Source organism: Cavia porcellus, unplaced genomic scaffold (assembly GCF_034190915.1).
Source record: "Cavia porcellus strain 051 isolate PalLab524CR breed Dunkin Hartley unplaced genomic scaffold, mCavPor4.1 scaffold_7, whole genome shotgun sequence".
Taxonomy (NCBI): Eukaryota; Metazoa; Chordata; class Mammalia; order Rodentia; family Caviidae; genus Cavia; species Cavia porcellus.
The window spans coordinates 58,571,392-58,591,883 of record NW_026947490.1 but is presented as its reverse complement, the minus strand read 5'-3'; the positions used below and the strand labels follow the sequence as shown (position 1 = coordinate 58,591,883).

General features: G+C 40.8%; 1 protein-coding gene across 4 annotated transcripts in view; it reads right to left on the bottom strand.

Annotated features, from left to right (window-relative positions):
• Positions 1 to 1,082: 1,082 nt before the first annotated feature.
• Ccny (cyclin Y) overlaps positions 1,083 to 20,492 on the bottom strand; it is a 203,463-nt gene continuing 184,053 nt past the window's right edge. For all 4 annotated transcript variants that reach the window (XM_063253663.1, XM_003468619.5, XM_063253664.1 and 1 more), the window contains 3 exons: positions 18,575 to 18,741; positions 8,154 to 8,316; positions 1,083 to 5,492 (listed from right to left, as the gene is read on the bottom strand). In XM_063253663.1, coding sequence (XP_063109733.1) covers positions 5,376 to 5,492; positions 8,154 to 8,316; positions 18,575 to 18,741 — 447 coding nt within the window. In that variant the 3' untranslated portion in view covers positions 1,083 to 5,375. The remainder of the gene's footprint in view (positions 5,493 to 8,153; positions 8,317 to 18,574; positions 18,742 to 20,492) is intronic.

The window sequence follows — 20,492 nt, the reverse complement described above, 5'->3', positions numbered from 1 at the left end:
TTTGGGATGCTAGATGCTTTGATACTGGTTTTCCAAATTCTGTATTTCTTTTTCTCAATTGCAGGGCTGAAAAAAATTGTTATTAGTATCAAGACTGCTCCTGGAAATTCCAGAACAACTGTTAATCATAAAATAATTGAATATTCACAGCTGGAAGGCTCCTAGGATAATCTAGAGTATGACACATTTGTTCTAAAGATGAAGTAACTCTTTGAGTCCTGCAAAGCTTTCCGACTTGTTGGACCATATATGTACTGACTCTTTTGCACTTGGTTGTCTGAAGCTGTGTGACCATCTTTTTACCACTCATCTCCCAAATGGTATTCTTTTCCTTAAGCAGACAGCAACTCTTTGGAGGGAAAGAAGTGGGAATTCAGGAGTGGCTGTTTCCCATTCTCCTTCTCTTTCAAAGCGGGGATTTCTGAGTACTCATCTGTTGGAATGAGGAACAAGCATCAATTGGAGGAGAACAGCAATGATGCATCACTCTTTTCAGGACAGCCTCACTGTGAGGTGGATACATACATCCAACTTTACAGTTCAGAGATTCTTGTCTCTGCTAAAGTGAGTGCGAACTTACAAGTCAGGTCTAATAATGCCCAACTGAGGACAAGTTGAACATATAGCTACATTAGAAGACTGGTGAAAGATAAACAGCAATAGCTATGAATGCCACCCTGGAAGGGGGTGGTACTGGCTAAAGAGGACAACTTATCTTCTGCAGGGAAACTCAGATTTGTGGTTGTCTTTTACTAGGTTCCACCTGCCAAATGTACGCAGAATGTTTGACAGTCATGGTCCAAGAATGAACAAGTGGGGTATGCTCAGAAAGACAGCACAGGGTGAAGACGACAAGAGGGTTGCTGACAGCCAAGTCACGGAGAGGTCCACGCAGGTGAATTTGTCTAAAGTTACACAGTTAATTTTAAACTGAGACTAAAACTCAAGTTTCCTTTATAATACAGATCAATGTCAACATTTGGCCAAGGATTTAGCTCAGTGGCACAAGCGCCTACCTGGCAGGCACAAGGTCATGAGTTTGGTACCCAATTCCAGAAAACAAACAAACAAACAAACATGAATAAAGTGTTACACATAGTTCAAGTTACATTTAATATTTTTGTTCAAAATTGTATTTATTTTTGAATGACATTCTTTTATCCCACATTTGAAATAATTTATATAAACAAAAGTTCTTAAAAGCAGTAAAGTCCCCTACCCCAAACCAAATCACTAAAGATACAAGACGGTTTATTGAGACCTGTGAAACCTGAATGCCATTTGATCAGACACCATGTTTTGAGTTCAATTCTTATTGTAACAGGTTCATTTGACAAAGATCTATAAATTACAGATACAGCTGTCAACACAGAGCCTCACCTGGACACTTGCAGCCAACACAAAGGCTTGTAGCAACACAATCAGCAGCCTCTATCGACTCCTGCTTGACAATAAAAGCAGATCATTTTGGTTGTTGATCACTGAACTGAAGGACATTTCTAATGGAAAGTGGCACAAAGAAATCTTTTCACTACACAAACTTAATCAGAACATTTAGTAGGAAAAACTGGGAGGACATCAAGATGAAGTAGTGATCCTCAGTTTTGCCAGTGCAAGTGCCTGCTGCTCTCCGTTGGACTTGCCTGACACCCATGGGGGCAATCTGCTTTTGGGCACAAGCTTTCTAGCAAGGCCTTGCATTCAATAACAGCAAGTCATTACCATAATGAAGCTGTCTGTGGGACACCCCCTGAAGTTCACACAGTGTTAACATATGGAGCACAAGTGAACTATCCATTCCCACCTCAGAGTAAGGGTGTATTTCTTATTCCTTCTGTTTTTCAACTAGGAGCTCCCTGTGGTTGGCTTTTCAGAAGACAGTTTTGGTTTACAAGATTCACTCAATGTAAGTCTTGAAACGTTAACTCCAGTAGTGCAGGGCAAGAGCGATTTGTGATAAAATAAAGAGCATCTGACAGAGGTGCTGGGCTCTTTTAGGTTTCTACTACACCACCATGTGGACTGAGGACAGTCTGTAAGTAGATCTTGTACTGTTTGACTCACATGGCTAATATACTTTCTCTCACTATTCTTATAAAAAATTAGTTTACTTGGCAACCATAAAACTCTTATCATCTTAACATGACAACTCAAAAATGCAGCAGGGAGGCAGGCACTGTTTGTTCTCTGTATGTATTTAATACTTATTAAACACCTACAAATGGCCTCAAGTTTTTTGTTTTTAAAATTTGAAGCCATAAAATATGACCCCAGGTGAAAAGGTTTTATCAAAAAGCAAAAAAAAAAAAAAAAAAAAAAAAAAAAAAAAAGTCAAAATAGCTCACTCTCCAAATCCTTCCTTGCAGTAAAGGAGATTCCCAAATGTATCACATGGAGATACCCTGCCGAAGACCAGGAGAAAGGAGGCAGCAAAGCCCGTCTGAAGGAAGAGATGACTCCAGACAGCGTCAAGCCTTGGATCCCCTCTCTGCACCTCCAGCCTTTACCACATCCCCTTCATCCCCCGGTTCCTCGGTTTGTTTTTAACCTTCTGACTTCCCTTTCCCAGTTAAAAAAAAGCAAACGAAATTTTCTGGGATGTCTGTTACAGTCCCAATGATTTTATTTGTTATTGAAATCAAATCTAAAATTAAATCCAACACATTGTGAAGTTTTCTTCATTCTTCATTAATGATGAAAAACTCTCCATTCAAAAACTACACTAAGCAGCCAGCCAATTTATCCTGTAGGGCATATAATCACTTTGCAAACAAACTGTACTTACTACAACTTATAAATAGATACTGTACTGGTTTTATATTGTTTGTTTTTTCTTTTGGCAAACAGGAAAAAAGCAGAGAACAAAAATTGTTAAATCTCCATCATTATGTAGAAAAATAAAACAAACCTAAGAGATTTACCTATGTGTCAAGTGACTCATACTATGGAGGTAAAACTAAAACCTACACTTACAGTAGTTTTAAAAATCCTTAGTGCAAGAAACATAACCAATTAATACAGATCAATACTAATTAATGAATATGGAAAATTTTCCTATACAGAGGTAGAGTCCAGTGCACAAGGCTAAAACAATATTCAATAGTCTAAACAAGACTGAACCAGGTTATATGGAATCCACTCTAAATTTCAGGTATTAGACTGTATGTACATACATACAATAAATAGACTATACAATTTTCAAAAGTAGTTTAATAAACTCCACAAAATAATAGCAGATGCATTGAAATATTTACATAAGTCAATTTTCAAATCTTTCATTCAAATAAAAGGGATAAAAATAAGATTTCTGCTCTAAAGTTAGCAGAATCTCTCTCCTGAAGTGGATTGATTAAATAAACTATTTTACATGAGAGGAATGAATTTATGTCTACGAGGTACTCATATTCAGCTAAGAAAATATGTCCCTTTTTAAGCTATATAGATTAGGGAATATAAAATGATATTTTCTATATTTTTAGATCTCTATTTAAAGTTCTAAATTCAACTCTTAGAGAAAAGCTGATTTGGTTCCCATTCAAAGTAAATCACAATTACAATAGGAAGGTAATTAAATTTTCATTTTCTGTTGTCTACACTTAAAAGTGTAGGCAAGAAAGAATTTGGCCATATTTCTGGCCCAAATAATTATGATTATACATAACACACATTCCAACCAACTTTTTGACTTGGTGCTCTTGGAATTTTGACTTTCTAAGTCCCTTCCATTTCCAAAGCATATTTTACTGTGAGTAGGCAAGGTGGGAGTCAGGTATATGCATGCCTTTAGGGTACTCAAAACTAATTAACACAGAAATCTAAGGTTTTCCAAGCTCACAAGGAAAGACTGAAACAGACACCATTTGCTGTTATTTGCTCAGACTTGAAAAATATTCAGGAATCTCAGTCACTGTGACCTAAGAAAATAAAAACCCAAAACCTTATCTGTGTAAGTAACGCAGATTCTTAGAGTTGATACCAAATTTGCTATTTGATATTGTACCTTTAATAATTTTTATTGGATATAAAATACTCATATCTAGTTCATAAGAAAATCAGGGAGAAAAGCATGGTCATAATTAATGAAGCATAAACCTTCAGTTTGGATTTTGTATCTCCTCTAAGCACCCACAATGAAAATGTAAGTTGAGTTTTTATTCAATCATTCTGTGAAAAATACCTCAGTAAATAATAACATTTCCCTGTCAGTGATCTTCCCACTGGACAACCCACCCACCCTTTTTTTAAGTTTTGAATTTTTAAAAAATTTTATACAAATAGACTAACTTTGATTTAAAGTAAACATATAAAAATTGAGAATATTGCTTGCAACAATGGACATGGTAGTAGAAGGAACTAACAGGAGACAGAGAAGTGTTTCTACATGGTGACTGGCACATGGAGCTTCCAGGACTGGACCCAGTCCAGGGAGGCCCTTTTTTGCTGCACACTGCTTCCTCTAGCCAACAAGGTCTGACTGACTGGTAACTATGACTGGTGGGGGTTGGGGAGTGGGAGGGTATGGAAATAATTAACAACAAAACAGCAACCGTAAGAAAATTGGAAGGCACAAGCACCCATGTGATCTAGAATTTTCTTGGCATGAAGAGTAAGAAGAGAAAGGGATACTTTTGGTTCAGCACTACAGTCAAGTGAATCTTGCCACTGTTGAAGACAAACCATATACAGTACAATAAAGATGTACAGAAATGTAAGAAGCACATCCCACTTATGAGGAAGAAAGCTCAGAAGACAGCTCACAAAAATAGTGCAGAGAGAAACAAACAGTACTATTTATTTGGATGTCTGTGCCATAGTGGGTACAAACTATATTCTCTGCTCTGTGGGACCAAAACAGAATAAAAATAAAATCCCTCAAATCTCGCCCCCCATCCCACCCCCCAAAAAGCAGCAAGAAGGAATGCAAGAAGTCTTACAGAACACACTGATCCAAATGGGGTGGTAAGCGTGGCACTCCTGTCTTTAATGCACATCCAACTTGGCTACCTACTGTGTGCTTCTGATGCATTCATCTCCTGACCAGACGGGTTAAGAAATGGCCAAGCCACTCAACCATTTTCCCTCCTCCACACAACTTCTTTTCCCACTGTTCCTCCTCCAGTATGAGTCTGTTTCCTCCACAAGGAAGTGCTGTTAATGGAGAGGGGGAAGTGTGAAACGGGTTTCCAGAATACTGACTTTGCTTCCCTTGGAGCCTTGCTGTGTGACCAGCAGCACGAGGTGGTGTGGAGGCTGCCTGCCGGAGCTATGAGTTAGAAAAAGAAAGGAAGAACAAAAACAAAACCACTCCAACACGTCTTTTCTCAAACCACAGGAGAAACTGAGGTGTGGTACAGGCTCCGGGGGACACTGCGCGGTTAGGAGATGATGGCTGGTGACCACCTCGGCAGAGTCAGATTGTCAGCACTTGCTGACCGCTTCCGTGAGGATCTTCTCAGGTCCTTGTACTTGTCCTCACAGAGGCGAGAGATGGCCTGGGAACAAGAGGGACAGTGAAGGTCAAGGCAGGAACCCACTGGGCTGGAGCAGCAGTCCGCCTTCACCAGGAGGGGCTGTGCTCCCACGGTAGTCGTTGTGTCAAGGCCGCTCACCACCAGAGGCTGCTGAGTGCAGTGAGACCAAGACCACACTGCAGTCTACTTTTACTTCTACTTACCTTCCAATGCACTGGCCAATTTAGACAGTCCATCTCCTTCCAGCAGACTATCCATTCCCAAGGCCCCTGGAGTCAGTGTGTTGAGGGGCTTTGTAAGTTCCAACTAAGACATCACAGGCCATGTCCAAGAACCTGGGCGCAGAAGGAAATGAGCCCCCACTCTATTTGAGGGACCTCATATCCAAGGATGGTGTCAGAACCAGATAAGAGTTTTGCCTAGAGGAGAAGGGTGCAGGCACACTCAGCAGGGGCATAGAGTGGTGGGGTGAGTTGGGGAGTACAGAACTGCCCACGGTTGAAGAGAGCACTTCAACACTCTAAACCGCATTTGAGAAAAGCAATTTGAGGGACAGCATGGGAAGGAGACTGGAGGAGAGAAACCGGAAACAAAGATGTTTGGTTGAAATGAAGAGACAATCTAATTCCTTAGGGACTTAAGAGTTGCCATTTCAGGGCAAATTCTTTTTATTCCCTTAAATGTTCTGAGATTAACATCTGTTATTTCTCAGCTTACAGTTTAAGACTAAATGTAATCCCATAAAAATGGGTTAAATGTTCTACCTTACTTTAGATTTTATTATGAGAAGTGGCATTAGCTTTAATCATATCTCTCACATTTACAAAGACAGATATTAATTTATTTCAAAGACAAATACCCTGCTAGTGAAGAAACTAACCTGCATTTGCCTTGCCTTTTGCTGTATATTCTACAGTACAACCAACAGATCAAAATGTCTTGTAGCAGTGAACCTGAGAGGTAGAGAACTTTAGATAAGGGCAGCCTCTGCCACATCTCAATCCTTGTGTTTTGTTACTCTAGTCCATTTGGTTCACTATCTAAATGGACCAATAGGGACTCTGGGGTCTGGACAGTAAGACATTTTCACTCCTCACAGACTACTTCAAAGGGGCATCATGGGCTTTTCCTGAGACTGCTTCCATTCAGCCCCACAGAAGTTCTGATTTTTCTTTTAAGATAGGGTCTTGCTATGCAGTGCAGGTTGGCCTTAGACTCACAGGGACTCTTTTGCCTCAGCCTTGTCCCAAATGCTGAAATTAGGGATGTGCCACTATGCCTGGCCTGATTCTTCTGTTCTGATGACTCCTCAGCACTGAGCATAGCAGTACCAACCCCTCCATCTCAGCCAGCCTGTGCTCTCAGCTTGGTGGACCCAGAGCTCCAGACATTCACCAGCAGATGGCACAAGCACAATTCCTTAGACCCAGAGTCAGCAGGGGCCTGGTCCTCCCACCAGCAGCAGGGCATGGGCTGCGGCAAGGGTTTCTTTCACTGGGAAGCCTGGATTCTAGTTCATGTGGATTCTTGCTTGAGTTTGAGTACATGCCCTGGAACGAGTCCTTCAAAGGGAGGGTTTTTCCATTCTTCCTCTTGAATAAAGAAGTCAGAAACAGCATTTTTGACCTAGCTAACAGACAATCACAGCAAAATGGTGCAGTTCTAAAAACCTCTCTGGATTTTACCCCAATGTTAGGCAACCAGTCTCAGTTCTACTATTTCCTTTTTGGGACTGCTATTTATTTTTTAAAGTGTGCTATGGGTGTGTGCATCTAACAGTGCTGAGGATTGAACCCACAGCCTCAGGCAAGCTGGGCAAAGTCTCTACACTGTGCCGTATCTCCAGCCTACAACGTTTGCTTTATCAGCCTGTAGTCCATAACAAGTCTCAGCTATTAGCCTGTCACCACTACACTGCCCACTGCCCAGTGGATCCTGTCCTAAGTAGGAAAGGCATCTCACTTGAGCTAGATGCTGGAGTGGCAGTGTAAGATCTTGTGAGCTTCACCAAACTTGGGACAGGATTGTCATCTGCCACTCTGGTCAAAGGCTCTATGGGATGAAATCAAAATGTCTCACCCCTGGGATTAAATGCCAGAGGGCAATTTAGCACACCTTCTCTGGAGAAGAGGGCTTTGCCAAGATCCTTCTTACCACCTGCCTTTTCTTGTCTGAAAGATGGACAAAGCCTGATAAATATATGGCAGTGAGCTATACACGTATATGCCCTGATAAGACCCTAAATTCATAAGATTACTGATGTTTAGCCCAGTACCAAAACCAGTGAGATCGACTCACACAAAACTACTTTGGAAAAACATCAAGGCAGTCAAACCTTTTGGAGTCCCAATTCTTAAGTTTGTCTGGTATTTTTTTCCTAAAAAGTACCTGCTGAGAAATATTTTTCTTTTAAAATATTGTAAAATTCTATAAAGACAGGGGTTTTAAAAAATATTTAAGAAGTTAATGAATATTAAGTGAAAACTGATATTAAAAGGTTATTAAAAATGTAAAATGTTTAAAAAAGAAAAAAATATAAAACTGTACAAATTATAACTCCCTAAATGAAGTGGTTAGCAACAAATCTGGGCCCTTGTTCTTATTTTACAGTCGCATACACTGTGGAAATCAGATGATGCACTGCAGCAGTACACTAGAAAACAACGTTTTACACATTCTTACCTCAAGTTTGTGGGCCCTTTCTCTGCTCAGGGGCTCTAAGGGAAAGCTCAGGTTGTTTGCTTCTGCCAGAGAACGAAGATCAAAATAATACTTGGCATACACACTGGAAGGGACATTGATGTTGAACTGGAGCAATTCAAGAAACTGTCGCTCTAGCTCATTCCTGCAAAACAAAAGCAAAAGTAGCACACATTCAGCTGCCCCACCAGGTTGTGTGGCTGGCAAGTTGCTGGAGACAAGACTCCTGAAAACTGCATCCTCCAAAGTGATCTAATTAATTGCCAGGTTGAACACCAGATATGTAGTGTAACCACCAAACTGGTATTAAAAGACGAATCCACATGATCTGGTGCCCCGGAGGACGAAGCCAGATTAACTGGGATGATTACCAGGAAGTACTTCAGGGTGACTCATTTCACTGAGCCATAACACACACACAGCAGGCTCTGGCTATACATCTCAGCATTAAAGTCTACTCCCATGGCCACAGCCTGGGCCTTGCATGGTGGGGCTGATAAAACCATCAAGAGCTGTAGGAGGGCAGAGGGCTTGAGACATGCCCTAAGGAGAAAACTCAGCCTGCTTCTCCCAGGATGAGCAGAAAAGAATGGTCTGGGTGTTACTAAAGGGAAAGTTGCAAGCACACTGACTCTGAAGGAGGAAAGCCGTAGCCGACTTACACAGGCACCTTGATCATCTGGAAGGCACAGCCTTTAGGCCCTGGCTCTGTTGGTCTCAAACAGCCTGAGGCTGACTGGACCCATATACTTATAACTAGTCAACTCAGGAGCCCTGAGGTGCATTTAAGATTCATAATGCCAACCCACTTACATTTTGGTAAAAATAAATGACAGGTACGTGAAGAAATGTTTGAAGTTCTACTTCAAGAATTTCTATCAATTAACAGTCAAATTTGATGATAGTTATTTCTCAAGAGTAACTGTGGAAGGGTGACAGTGACAGGTCTATTTCTTGAGTGCTGGCCCTGGGCCACACACTCAGTCTCAGTGCCACCTCCCCCAGGAAGCAACGAGTGATGCCTGACCCTATACATACCAGTCACCTGCTCCTGTCCTTCAGCACAGTACACTGTAACTGTTGGCTTCAGGCTTTCCCACAGACAGGAATGGTGGCCTCTGATTTCACATAGATGAGAGATGGCCTAAGTTTAGGGAAGCATGTGGCTCTGCCATGAAGAGAGCAGTGAAGGTGAGGAGTATTTCTGGGTACACTCTACGCAGGTCAGGACACACGGTTCTTGTGTTCAGAAGGACAGCTGACATCAGTGCGCCTGCCCCAAGAGCCTGGTGCCTGGCCTCCTGAGGGTCTCTGCACACTAATCATGTTCCTCTGACTGCAATGAACATACACCCTCCCTCTTCAGATCTCAAAAGTGAACTATCAGAGACCACAGAGGCTATGCTTCAGGGACAGGTGCACAGAGGAGGCAGCACAGGGAGGCTGGGTCTCAGTGAGGGTCTAGGCTTCAGGGAGGCAATGCTACTGGGCAAACAATTCTGAAACGTTAGCAAGCTGCTAGCAAAGATCTGAATGAAGTCAGGTTCAAGTATCTTATCCAGATGAACCATATGTCTTGCTTATTTTTACGCAGTTTAGTGAAAGGAGTTAACAAGGTAAGTTGTTGCTAAGTTTTATATTTTTAAGAAATTTATTTTGGATTATTTTAATTTAAGTAACTTTTACTTATGCTTCGTTTAAACAAGATCTTAATAAGAGATCATCCTGTGAAACACTGGAACCCAGGTAGTATTATAGTAAGAATGCTAAAGCCAGAAGTGATGAAAGACAGTAACTGGGCTAGAAGGGATGGATAACCCTGTGGAAGCAGGAGCTTCCTGTGGGAAGATCACCATCTGGTGGTTACAAGGTGTCACTGAAGACCTAACCCTTCCAATGCTGAGCAAATCTTTCAGTATTTTAAAGAGAACTAGTTTGATGGTCCTATCCAAAATGGCACATGGACACCAAATACTCAGGCTGAAAGTACACAAGATGAGTCAGGTCAGGAGCAAACTGATTTTGGACAAGGTAGCATTTTCCCAGAGCTTTTGGAAAAAAGAACCAATTTTCCTGAGGTGTGTGCTTCAATATTCCTTGTTAACCTCTGGAAAAGGGCATTTGAGAGATGTTATGTTTTCAAATTAATGCAGAATACTAAGAAATAGGTTTCAATACCTTTGATTTCTAAACTGTGGTACACCTTAAGAGGAACATATGCTGGCTTGCTGTGTGATAAATTAACAGAGAATTAACACTGATGCGTAAAGAACAGACTTAATGGATTTACTGCCCTTGTTTGGATAATTATGAGGTAACAGTTCTGATGTAAACATTTATAAGAAACATATTGCAGGCAACAAGCATAAAATATATTTCAAAAGTAATTGTTACATTAGCTTGACACCTCACAGAAACCCAACTGAGCTGGTGTAATACAGAAACTTGAAAATAGGACTCTTAACATGGAGTAGAGTTTTTTCATCATCTAAGGTCTAGGCTGTCTTTCCAGAAAAAACTGGGCTCACTACCACAGGTAAGTGCCATTCCAGCAATCCCACTCTGCTCCGGGACAGTACAAAAAACTAAAATGGGCTCTTAATGCAGTATTCGTACAGCCATGTTTACGTAGTCCTGTTCATACAAGTTCACTGTGGAAGCAACATTTATTGTCCATTTACAGGTAAAAGAAAATAAAATGGGATATGTTTATAAAATAGAGTATTAGTCTTGCAAAGGAAATGATACATGCTACAACACAGATAAATCCTCGGGACAGTATGCCTTATTTTTTAAATAAGGCATTCATGAAAAAATAAATATAACTCTACTTACGTAAGGGACCTAGAGCAGTCAAAATCTTAGAAAGTAGAATGGTGGATCTCAAAAGCTGAACAGGGAGGACAGGGAGTTATATTTAACAGGCATAGTCTCAGTTTGAGCAAATGAAAAGTTTTGGGGACAGACAGTAGTGATGTTTGAGCAGCACTGTGGGTCTGTTTAATGCCACTGAAATGCACACTTAAAAATGGTGAAGATGGTAAATTTTATGCTATGTGTATTTTAAAACACACCCCAACGAAACCAGATACCAGGCATCTAGTGAGGGACTGGGGACTTTGCTGTATCCTCAATGCCCATGTAACACTGAGACAAGCCTTTTGCCTTCTCATTTGGAATTGCTTTGTCTACACATGAAAATAACCCTCAATGGATTATTGCAGACCAACAAATATCCAAGAGTAATTTTTTAACAGCTGTTTTTGTGCACAGAACTCAGCACAATCAAACTCCTGCATTTTTCTCCCATGCACAGCAACGGCCAGCTGTTGATCTGCTGACCTGTGATGTGTGGCCACTTTATTGCTATGAGGGTGAGGAGAGACTGGCCTGAGTAGATCTGACTGCTGCCGACCAGAGACTGCGGCCTGGCCATTCTTCAAGTGGAGCCTGCAGCTGTATTCCCAAAAGGTCAGCTGCCTTCTCAGGCTGAACCCCACATTCAAAGTCTGAGGGTCTCCAAAAAAAGCTCTTCCCTGTGGAAGAGCTGCAAATTAACCTGGAGTCAGAAAAACTGGAAGGTGACTTTTGGATGCTACTGCGCAAGCTAAGGAAAAGGATGCAGAATGGGCTCAGGAAATGCCTGGAGAGCAAACACTACCACAAAGCACATTTTAAAAAGCTTTCCACCTGAAATGTTTCCTTTGAAAAAGCTTTAAGTAAAGGCTCAGGCTGTTTACCACTGGCAGGAAATAAGGATCAGCGCATGACATGCAACTAACACATTACTAAGTGGCAAAAATTTTACTACTAGCATATATAATATTAGCTTAGTTTTGCAAAAACAAAAAAGGAAGCAAAAGCATATAAGCACTGGGAAAGCTATGTATCAAAAGGCTAGCAGTATTCTTTCTGGGTGGAGAGATTATTAGAAAAAATATGGCAGTTCATGCTCTGAAAGATGTAGCATACTTCAGCAGACATGAGACTTGTCCTTCTCAAAGGTTTTTCATCTGTTCTTAGGCCCAAACTATGGATTCTTCACATTTGGAAGGCAAAGTAAGATGGCATGCATCTTCCTCACTCTGGGACACAAGGGACTTGTCGAAGGACCCAATCACTCTTCTCATGTGTGGTTCATGAGAGTGTAGCCCAGGTGGGCATCTAAATGTGAGGTCCTTTCCCAGAGCAGGGTGGGGGATGTGAATTCAAGAGTTGTGTTGCACCTGCACAATGTTCACATGGTCTGTGAGGCCGGCAGACTGGGGCAGACCCATGGATGCAGAGCTAATTGCTCAGAAGGAGTCTGGGGGCCTTGGTTGTCTTTCTGAAGCTATGTTGGAGAAGGTATGTTTATCTTTACCTTGGGTGAGGCTCCAAGGATGCCTCAAAAATCCTCCTCTCTCCCCCTTGATGGGGAACCTTGAAGTTATTTCTACTCTTAACTATTTGAGTGATGGTGAGTTTTTTGGGGGAAAACTCTCATGAAATATGCATTGAAAAGAATTTCAGGTTTAGAAAGGGAGTAGGCTCAGTGGTATAATGCCTGACTAGTATGCAGAAGACAGTGGATTTAATCTCTATCTAGCACAGCCAAAAATTGAAAGCAAAATTTCTAATGCTATGTCTATGATTCTATACTCACAATACAAAGTATATTAAAGTCTCTATCTCCACAAACTTGATTCAAGGCCACAAAACCAAAATAGCTTCTATAATGCTGTGTATTTCATTTCTTCTTTCAGTGAAGTCTGCTGGGTGCATTAGTTTGTGGGGGTTATTAATACCATAGACTAAGTAGCAGAGAAAGCAGGATTTATTTCTCAGTCTGGAGGCTGCACAGGCTCAGGGTGTCAGCATGGCTGCTTTCTTCTGAGGTCTCTTTACTTGGCTCACAGCCATCTTCTTGTAGTATCTCTCTGTTTTTCCTATGTAAGTCTTAATCTCTTCTAAAATGACAACAGTCAAACTAGGCGAGGGTCCACTCCAATGACTCCATTTTAAGTTAACTACCTCTTTTAAAATCTCCCACTTCAGATATGATTATACTCTGAGGTATTAGAGATTAGGACTTCACATATGAGTCTCGGTTGGGTAGAGCCAAAATTCATACACATAACACTGCCTTCAGGCCCTCGAAAGTACATGTACACATTCACCGCCTCTAACAGCTCCAAAGTCTTAACCCATTCTAGCATCAACTCTAAGTCCAAAAGCTTCTAAGTCAAGTCTGTGTGAAACTTGAAATATGGTTCATCCTGAGGAAAAACTCTTTCTAACTGTGACCCTGGGGAATCCAAACAAGTAACATGATACCAAAACTGAACGAATGGTAGGAGAGGTATGGGTAGACCCTTCCTGAAGGTGGGTACCCTAACCTGCAGCTCTAGAAGGCAAATTCCATTAGATTACAAGACTTTAGGATGATGCCCTTTGATAATGCTCTTATCATCTGGTCCCTGGACAGCAGCTCTGCCTGTGGGGCCTACACCCCCAGGAGTCTATGGGAAGGGGCCATGCCTCTGGCCTGTTGGTGTCAAGGTACCTTTTTCTTCAAGAATAAATGTACCTCGTGGTCAAATAGTCCCACAGAATTCCAAAAGTCTATCAGCCTTTGGATAGGCCTTCAATAGGCCAAGATTGGAAAATCTGAGTTTTTCCAAATCTTTCATTCCTTTTTCTTCTGTATTTTAATGGAAAAACAGCAAAGAGAAACCAGGTCATGCCTTAAATACTGCCCAGAAATCTCAGCTACATGTCCAAGCTTGTTACTTAAACACCCTACTTCCCACAAAATTCGGAAGCTCTTTGCCACTCCGTAACTAGGATTCCTTCTCCTCCAGTTTCTAACACTTCATCCATCAGCCTGAGGCCTTAACAGAAGCAGCTCTAACCTGCATATCCCGGCAACATTTACACCTCTGAGGTAACATGTGCTTTCTCTACAGCACTCCCCCCTTTTTTTTTCTGAGCCCAGACCAGACCATCTTCAAGGTCCCTATTTCTATACACAATCTTTTTGAGGCAATCCAGTTTCCTTGTTATGTTTGTAACATGCCTTGAAATGCATCCTGACTCTATTGTCCATCTCCAGCTCTACATTTTCAGGTGCCTGTATAGTAAAATTCCATTTCCTAGTACTAAAATCTGTACTATTTGTTGAGGTTTCCATAATAAAATGCAATGACTGAAATATCAGACATTAATTTTCTTGTATTTTCCAGAAGTCCAAGATGAAGGTGTTGACAGGGCTTGCTCCTTCTGAGTTCTCTACCCTTGACTTACAGATGGTCTATCTCTATGTCTTCACAGGCTATCTGCAGTGTTGTGTGGGTCCCAAACACCTCTGCGGACGTGATTAGGGTCCACTATCATAACCCTATTATTTTAACTTACTGTGTTTTTAAAGACTTCAACTCCAAATGCAGCTACACTCTAAGGTACTAGGTATTAGGTCTTCACAGAGGAGGTTTCAGGAGCTAAGCAACCTGGGGAGCAAGTTTTTCTTTCAGCTACTTCTTTCCCAGTCACTTCTCCTGCCTGAAGAGACATGCAGACCACTCACTGATCCTTAAGGTTTACTTTCCCAGAGGAAAAACTACTGAGGAGTTGTGTAAAAAGATTATCCCAGTATTTGGCATTGAGAGAGCAAAAAAACTCTAATACTGGGCTAATAATGTAGTAACTTTTCTATTTTTTCTTTCAATACACGAAGCACTTGCTGGTTGTCTTATTTGATTATCTTCACCAAAATGTGACTTGCCATATAATTTAAAAAACATTTAAAGACTTGAGTGATGCTACAGTAATAGAACTTCTTGCAATTTCATCTACTTACATGAATATATTCTCTCAGCTGTTATGTTACAGGGAAAGATGAACAGAACATACTAAACTGCATTTCATTCTATCAGTAAGTAACAACTAGACATGAAAATACAAATTAGTGGAAGAAAAAACAGCTATACTGATCTGATTATAAACTCTATTCCATAAGCATAGAATTTAAATTTAATAATTTATCTCAGAATCTCTAATAAGGCTATATTGTTTTGATCAAATGAGTGCTAATAACTCAGAAGGTGCTTTTCATGTTAGAACAAGACAGCCCAGAAAAATGACACTGCAATTTTAACCTACATGTACACTTTGTTAGAGAAGTTTGAGGAATAAGCTGCTGTGGGTATAAAATGAAAAGGAAAAATGAATTCAAAGAGAATTCAAAGAGAAGAGGAACAATATAAACGTTCAATTCTTAAGGGAATGGATTATGATGGTACTAAGTTACAGCGATAGTCTGTAATGTATATTTCTAAGTTTAAAACACCGTGTTTTAAAATATACTGCCAAGGGCAGTTTTTTGCAACTTCTAAAACTTTTGAAAATGGAGTAGATATGCAAACAATTTTCCAAGTCATCTAGGAATGGACAAGCTGAAATGTTTGAAAGCCTTTGTTATCAGGGATTCCAGCTTCTCCCTGAAACAGATATACTCAACTGCTCTGAACACTTCTACGCAATCTGAACACTTCTACGCAATCAGGAAGTGTGAACATGTACATTCTTTTGGCTAATATCCTTCACTAGAAAGAACACTCTTCTTTCTATCTTTTGGAGGGGGACACTATACATTCCCAAATTTCCGTATGTGCAACTATTTGATCATTTTCCTTAGGCGAAGACATAGGATTTCACAGTACGTTAATACATACATTACACAGTAAGCAGGGCATTAAACAGGCACCACTGTAGCTTCTAAAAATGATGGCAGAATTATCAATGTAAAGATCTAAATAGGTAGGGGTTCAGGCAGCTAGGAGCGGCTATCGGCCTGCTGCAGGACTTCAGTTCTTGAGCAGGGCAGGGAGAAGAAAGGGATCTCAGACACCTGGCTCCTCTCACAGAACTGTGTCTTCTGTAGGGTCCTTCTTGAGCCCAGAAGATAGGAATGGAATAAGAGGGCCACTCCAGGGTTTCTTTGGGAAGACTATCTGCAATCGGTTGTTTTAAAAACGAAGCTGTCTTTGCTTATCATGGTGACATACTCTTATAATCCCAGCATTCAGAAGGCTGAGGTAGGAGGATCATTTTGAATTTGATGTCAGCTTAGCTCCTTTGAGTTCAAGGGCAGAAAAGAATATTAAAGCTCTCCCTGTATTCTTCCCCTACTAAGCCACAGGCAGTTGAGTCATTTGTCAAATACTGTGCAATGTAATGAGACTCAACAGTGGCTAGCACAGTGATGGGGCTCTGTGGTCACTGACAGATCTCAAGGAAAAGTCAAGCCCAAGCTGAAACGTGCGTCAATCTTATTCAGACATAATGGTATTTACAACTTTTGCACGAATACTAGTTATTATACTCATCATTGTGCTAGGAGTTTCAAAATATTAAGAAGCAACTTTGTTCAATAGAATGTTTACTGCTACCCGTCTGCACAGAATTCAAATTCATTAAAATGTGTAATTGCTTAAGGTATTGACTGCCCAATATAAGAACTATTAAAAGTACCTTCATCAAAACATTTTGTTTTGTAGTACTGGGACTGAATCCAGGATTTGGGACTGAATCAAAGATTTTCTTGACAGGCAAGCACTCTACAACTGAGCTACACCTCTGCCTTCCTCAAAGCTTTAAATAAACCACAACATTCCAGGGGTTCTAAGTTTGGATAGAACTTCAGTTTTGTTGGTGGACTGAAGATAAGAGCACAAACATAAGAGCTCCTCCCTATCTTTCACAGTCTTTATTTTTCTCTTTTTTTTTGTTTTAATCCTTCTGTGGTATCTGTGATTTGCATCTCATTTTCTTTTGGAAATATCTGGGTATAATAATAGCATGACAATAATAACAATAATATGTAATAATAAATAGCAAGATAATGGTTTAAGACTGAAATCTGATCTCAGCAGGTACTTTCTTCTGATTTCACATCAGCAAGACCAACTGAGGAAGAGAAATAAATTCAAAGAGAATTGTACACTCTTACAGAATCTGAGTGCTACCACTCATGGCAAGTCACTAGTTATGACTTTTAATATACCAAATAGGAAGGGATAACCAGGAAGCCACTTCCATGGCAAACAATTTGGCTTCACAGGCCAGAGAACAGATATAAGTACAGCCCATGATGAAGGGCACAAGCCAGAATTTTTTACTATCTGGCAATCAACTATCTATCTCCTTTGTGGTCTAAATGACAAATATTCCAATAGCTGTTCTCACTTTGCAATATGATAAAGAATTTTATTTCTATTATATCTCTCTGATCAGAAACTTCTCTATCTTTTTACTACTACACATGGTAAAGAATCATAGACACAGTTTACAGGCCAAAAGGCTCTACAAAAAGACTCTACAGCACCAATAGATGTACTCCAAAAGGCTCATGAATGCATGGTGCTTGGGGACCAGTGATCCTGTGTGCCAAGTGGTGGGGAATCTGCAGACAACATGCCCTACACCTGCAGCCTGGGAGAAGTCAAGGGCTCTGTGAAGTAGACACGCACCCTAGAATTGCTAGGTCTAAGGAACAGATATAAATAACCTGGGATGTAGCAGAGAACATCCTCTTGCCAAAATCTGCCCAGGGAAGTGTGGTGAAGAGGTAAGCCAAATAAAAAAACATATGCAGAACACATTAGCAAGAATGGTGTCAGAAGTGACTGTCACAAGAACTCTGCATAACTCACCATAGCTGTGTTTATACAGCACTTTCTTCCTCAGAGTCGCTGACCTCATTTCCTGCCTCCCCAGACATCAGGAACCCCCTAGATGGCTGTGCAATGTTTCCCATGAATAATCTTCCTGGGACTCTGAGGATCAACCCAGCTGAGACACCCAACTGGCCCTGAGAGTTGGGACGCGGGGGGCAGCACCTCCCAGGTTGTGGTGTTTCTAGAGTTAGGGGAAACCATGCAGCTGACAATGAAGACACAGGCAGAGGATACAGGTTGATTTTAAGACTTGCAAAACATGAAACCACAGTGCACACATTCTTTCTGTCTTAAACAGATAGAGACAGTATTTTAGCCCTTTTGCTTTTTTGGTCAGTCCTTTTACTCAGAGGACTGTTTGGGGTTTAAAACTCTGTCACCAGTCTGCCATGTCATAGCCGCTCAAATATATATCACTACAAGGGTGGCTTATACCTTCCTAGTTAAAGAAATGTTTGCCTACAATTTAGTTTCCACAAAGCACTTTCCCAAAACCAGTGAATGTGGCCGGTACCTATCCCTGACCCACAGTAAGGAGAAATACAGGCTTCTGCATTTCCACAGCCTTTCCCTGTTGTGCCAGCTCATGATTCATTCAGCCATTCATTCACTCTATCCTACACAGATCACCCAAGGATGAGGTTCCTTCCAGAACAGCCTCAGATACAGGAAGGCCGCCCTACTCACATGTCCTCCACGGTGATGTCCTTCAGGATCTGGCAGTAATCCACGTTCCACACAGCCTGATCATCCCATACCTTGGAGGCCAGCAAGATCGCCCCTAGGACAATTCGCTTCCAATTGGCTGGACAGATATCTATCTCTGCATACGTTAGCAGTCTCTCCAGGTACACCTGTAAAGACAGGGAAGGCCAGAACTATGCTTTAGAGTTCTCAAACATTTATTATTCTGACAAAGTAGACACAACATGACATTTACATTTAATCATTTTCAGATTACTTGTGAGGCTTTGCAGCATCAAGATCACACTGTTCGGGAACCATCACCATCATTCAGCTCAGCATTTACCGTCATCTAAAACTGAAACTTAGTACCTGCCCCACGGTTTGCACTTTACCCTAACTCTTGAGCTCCTGACAACCACTGTAGCTGCTTTTTGTCTTGTTGAGTTTAACAACTCTAGGTACTTATACAGGTAAAATTATACAGTATTTCTCTTTTTGTGACTGACTTATTTCACTTAGTACAACAGCTTCAAAGCTCATCTATATTGCAGCACAAGCCAGAATTTCCCTTAATGTTTAAGAGTAACTGGCATTCCTTTGGCTGTACATGCCCACGCAGCTGTCCGTGGGTATCTGAGCTGCTTCCTTCCTCTGATTGCTGTGAATCATGCTGCTATGAACACTACCGTATACATATCTGGGCAAGTCCACGCTCTTGCTCTTGAGTTCATACTCAAAACAGAATTCCGAGCTGTTATGATAATTCTGTGTTGAAGTTTTTGAGAAGCCACACTTTCTTCCACAAGCAGGTACATACTTTTATATTCTAACAATGGTTAAGGTTTCCAATTTCATCATATCCTCAACTCTTATTATTTTCTATGTTTTTTGGAAGGGAAGAAGACTGGTCATTCCAATTGGTATGAAGTGATATTTCACTGTGATTATCATTTACGTATCCTATTTTCAAATAGATAAAATGAAACAAAAATAATACAGGGTTTTTTAAAGTGACAAAATTTAGTTTAAAGACAGTCATCAGAAGTAGCCATGAAGCCCACTGCTTAAGCTGGGTCTCAAGGTAAGAATGCCTTTACTTTCACACAATAAAAATCTATTTATTAGAATGTTTAAACACTTTTTTGAGTCATCTTATAGTTTTTATCAGATACACTTGCAAAGTAGAACTCTGAATGAAAGAAAACCAAAATTCAATGATATATTTTAAGAATCTGCTTTCTAAAACAGATAAAACTTATTAGTGTTATAATTACTCATAGAAAATAATGTCTACAAATCTTCAATATGACAAATACAAAAAAAGGACTGTGGAAAGGAAAATATTAAATACATGAAGTACAGGTTATTTCAGTTAAATGGCATTCATAAATGGGACAGAAAAGGTTTAAAGGGTGCAAACAGGGACTCACTGGGGCTTTGGGAAAGAGGCTGGACTTAAGGAGGTCTCTGGGACAGAGAGTTATTTAACACTGGCCGAGAGAGAGCTCTTCAATGATGTGAATCCATATGCAGCAGCACAGGGTATGCCTGTCTTAGTTACTTTTTACTGGTTGCTGAGACAAAATACCTGATGTCCAAAGTTGGGAAAGGAAAGGCTTATTTCTTACAGTTTTTGGAGGTTTCAGTCCATACCCAGTTGGCGCCAAGGCAGGGTGGCATGGCAGGGCCACAGTTCATGGCTGAGGCAAACAGCAAGGGAGAAACCCACAAAAGAGCGAGACACGCCTTCTTCCTGCCATTACATTACATGCTGGCTCCACCCCTAGGTGGGTGTAGCACTGACACCATCAATCCAAGCTAGACAATGAACCAGTCACAAATGTACAATGCAAATGCCTGAGGCCTGGGGGCCACCATCATAACCCATGACAATGCTAGAAGTAGACTCTAACTATAT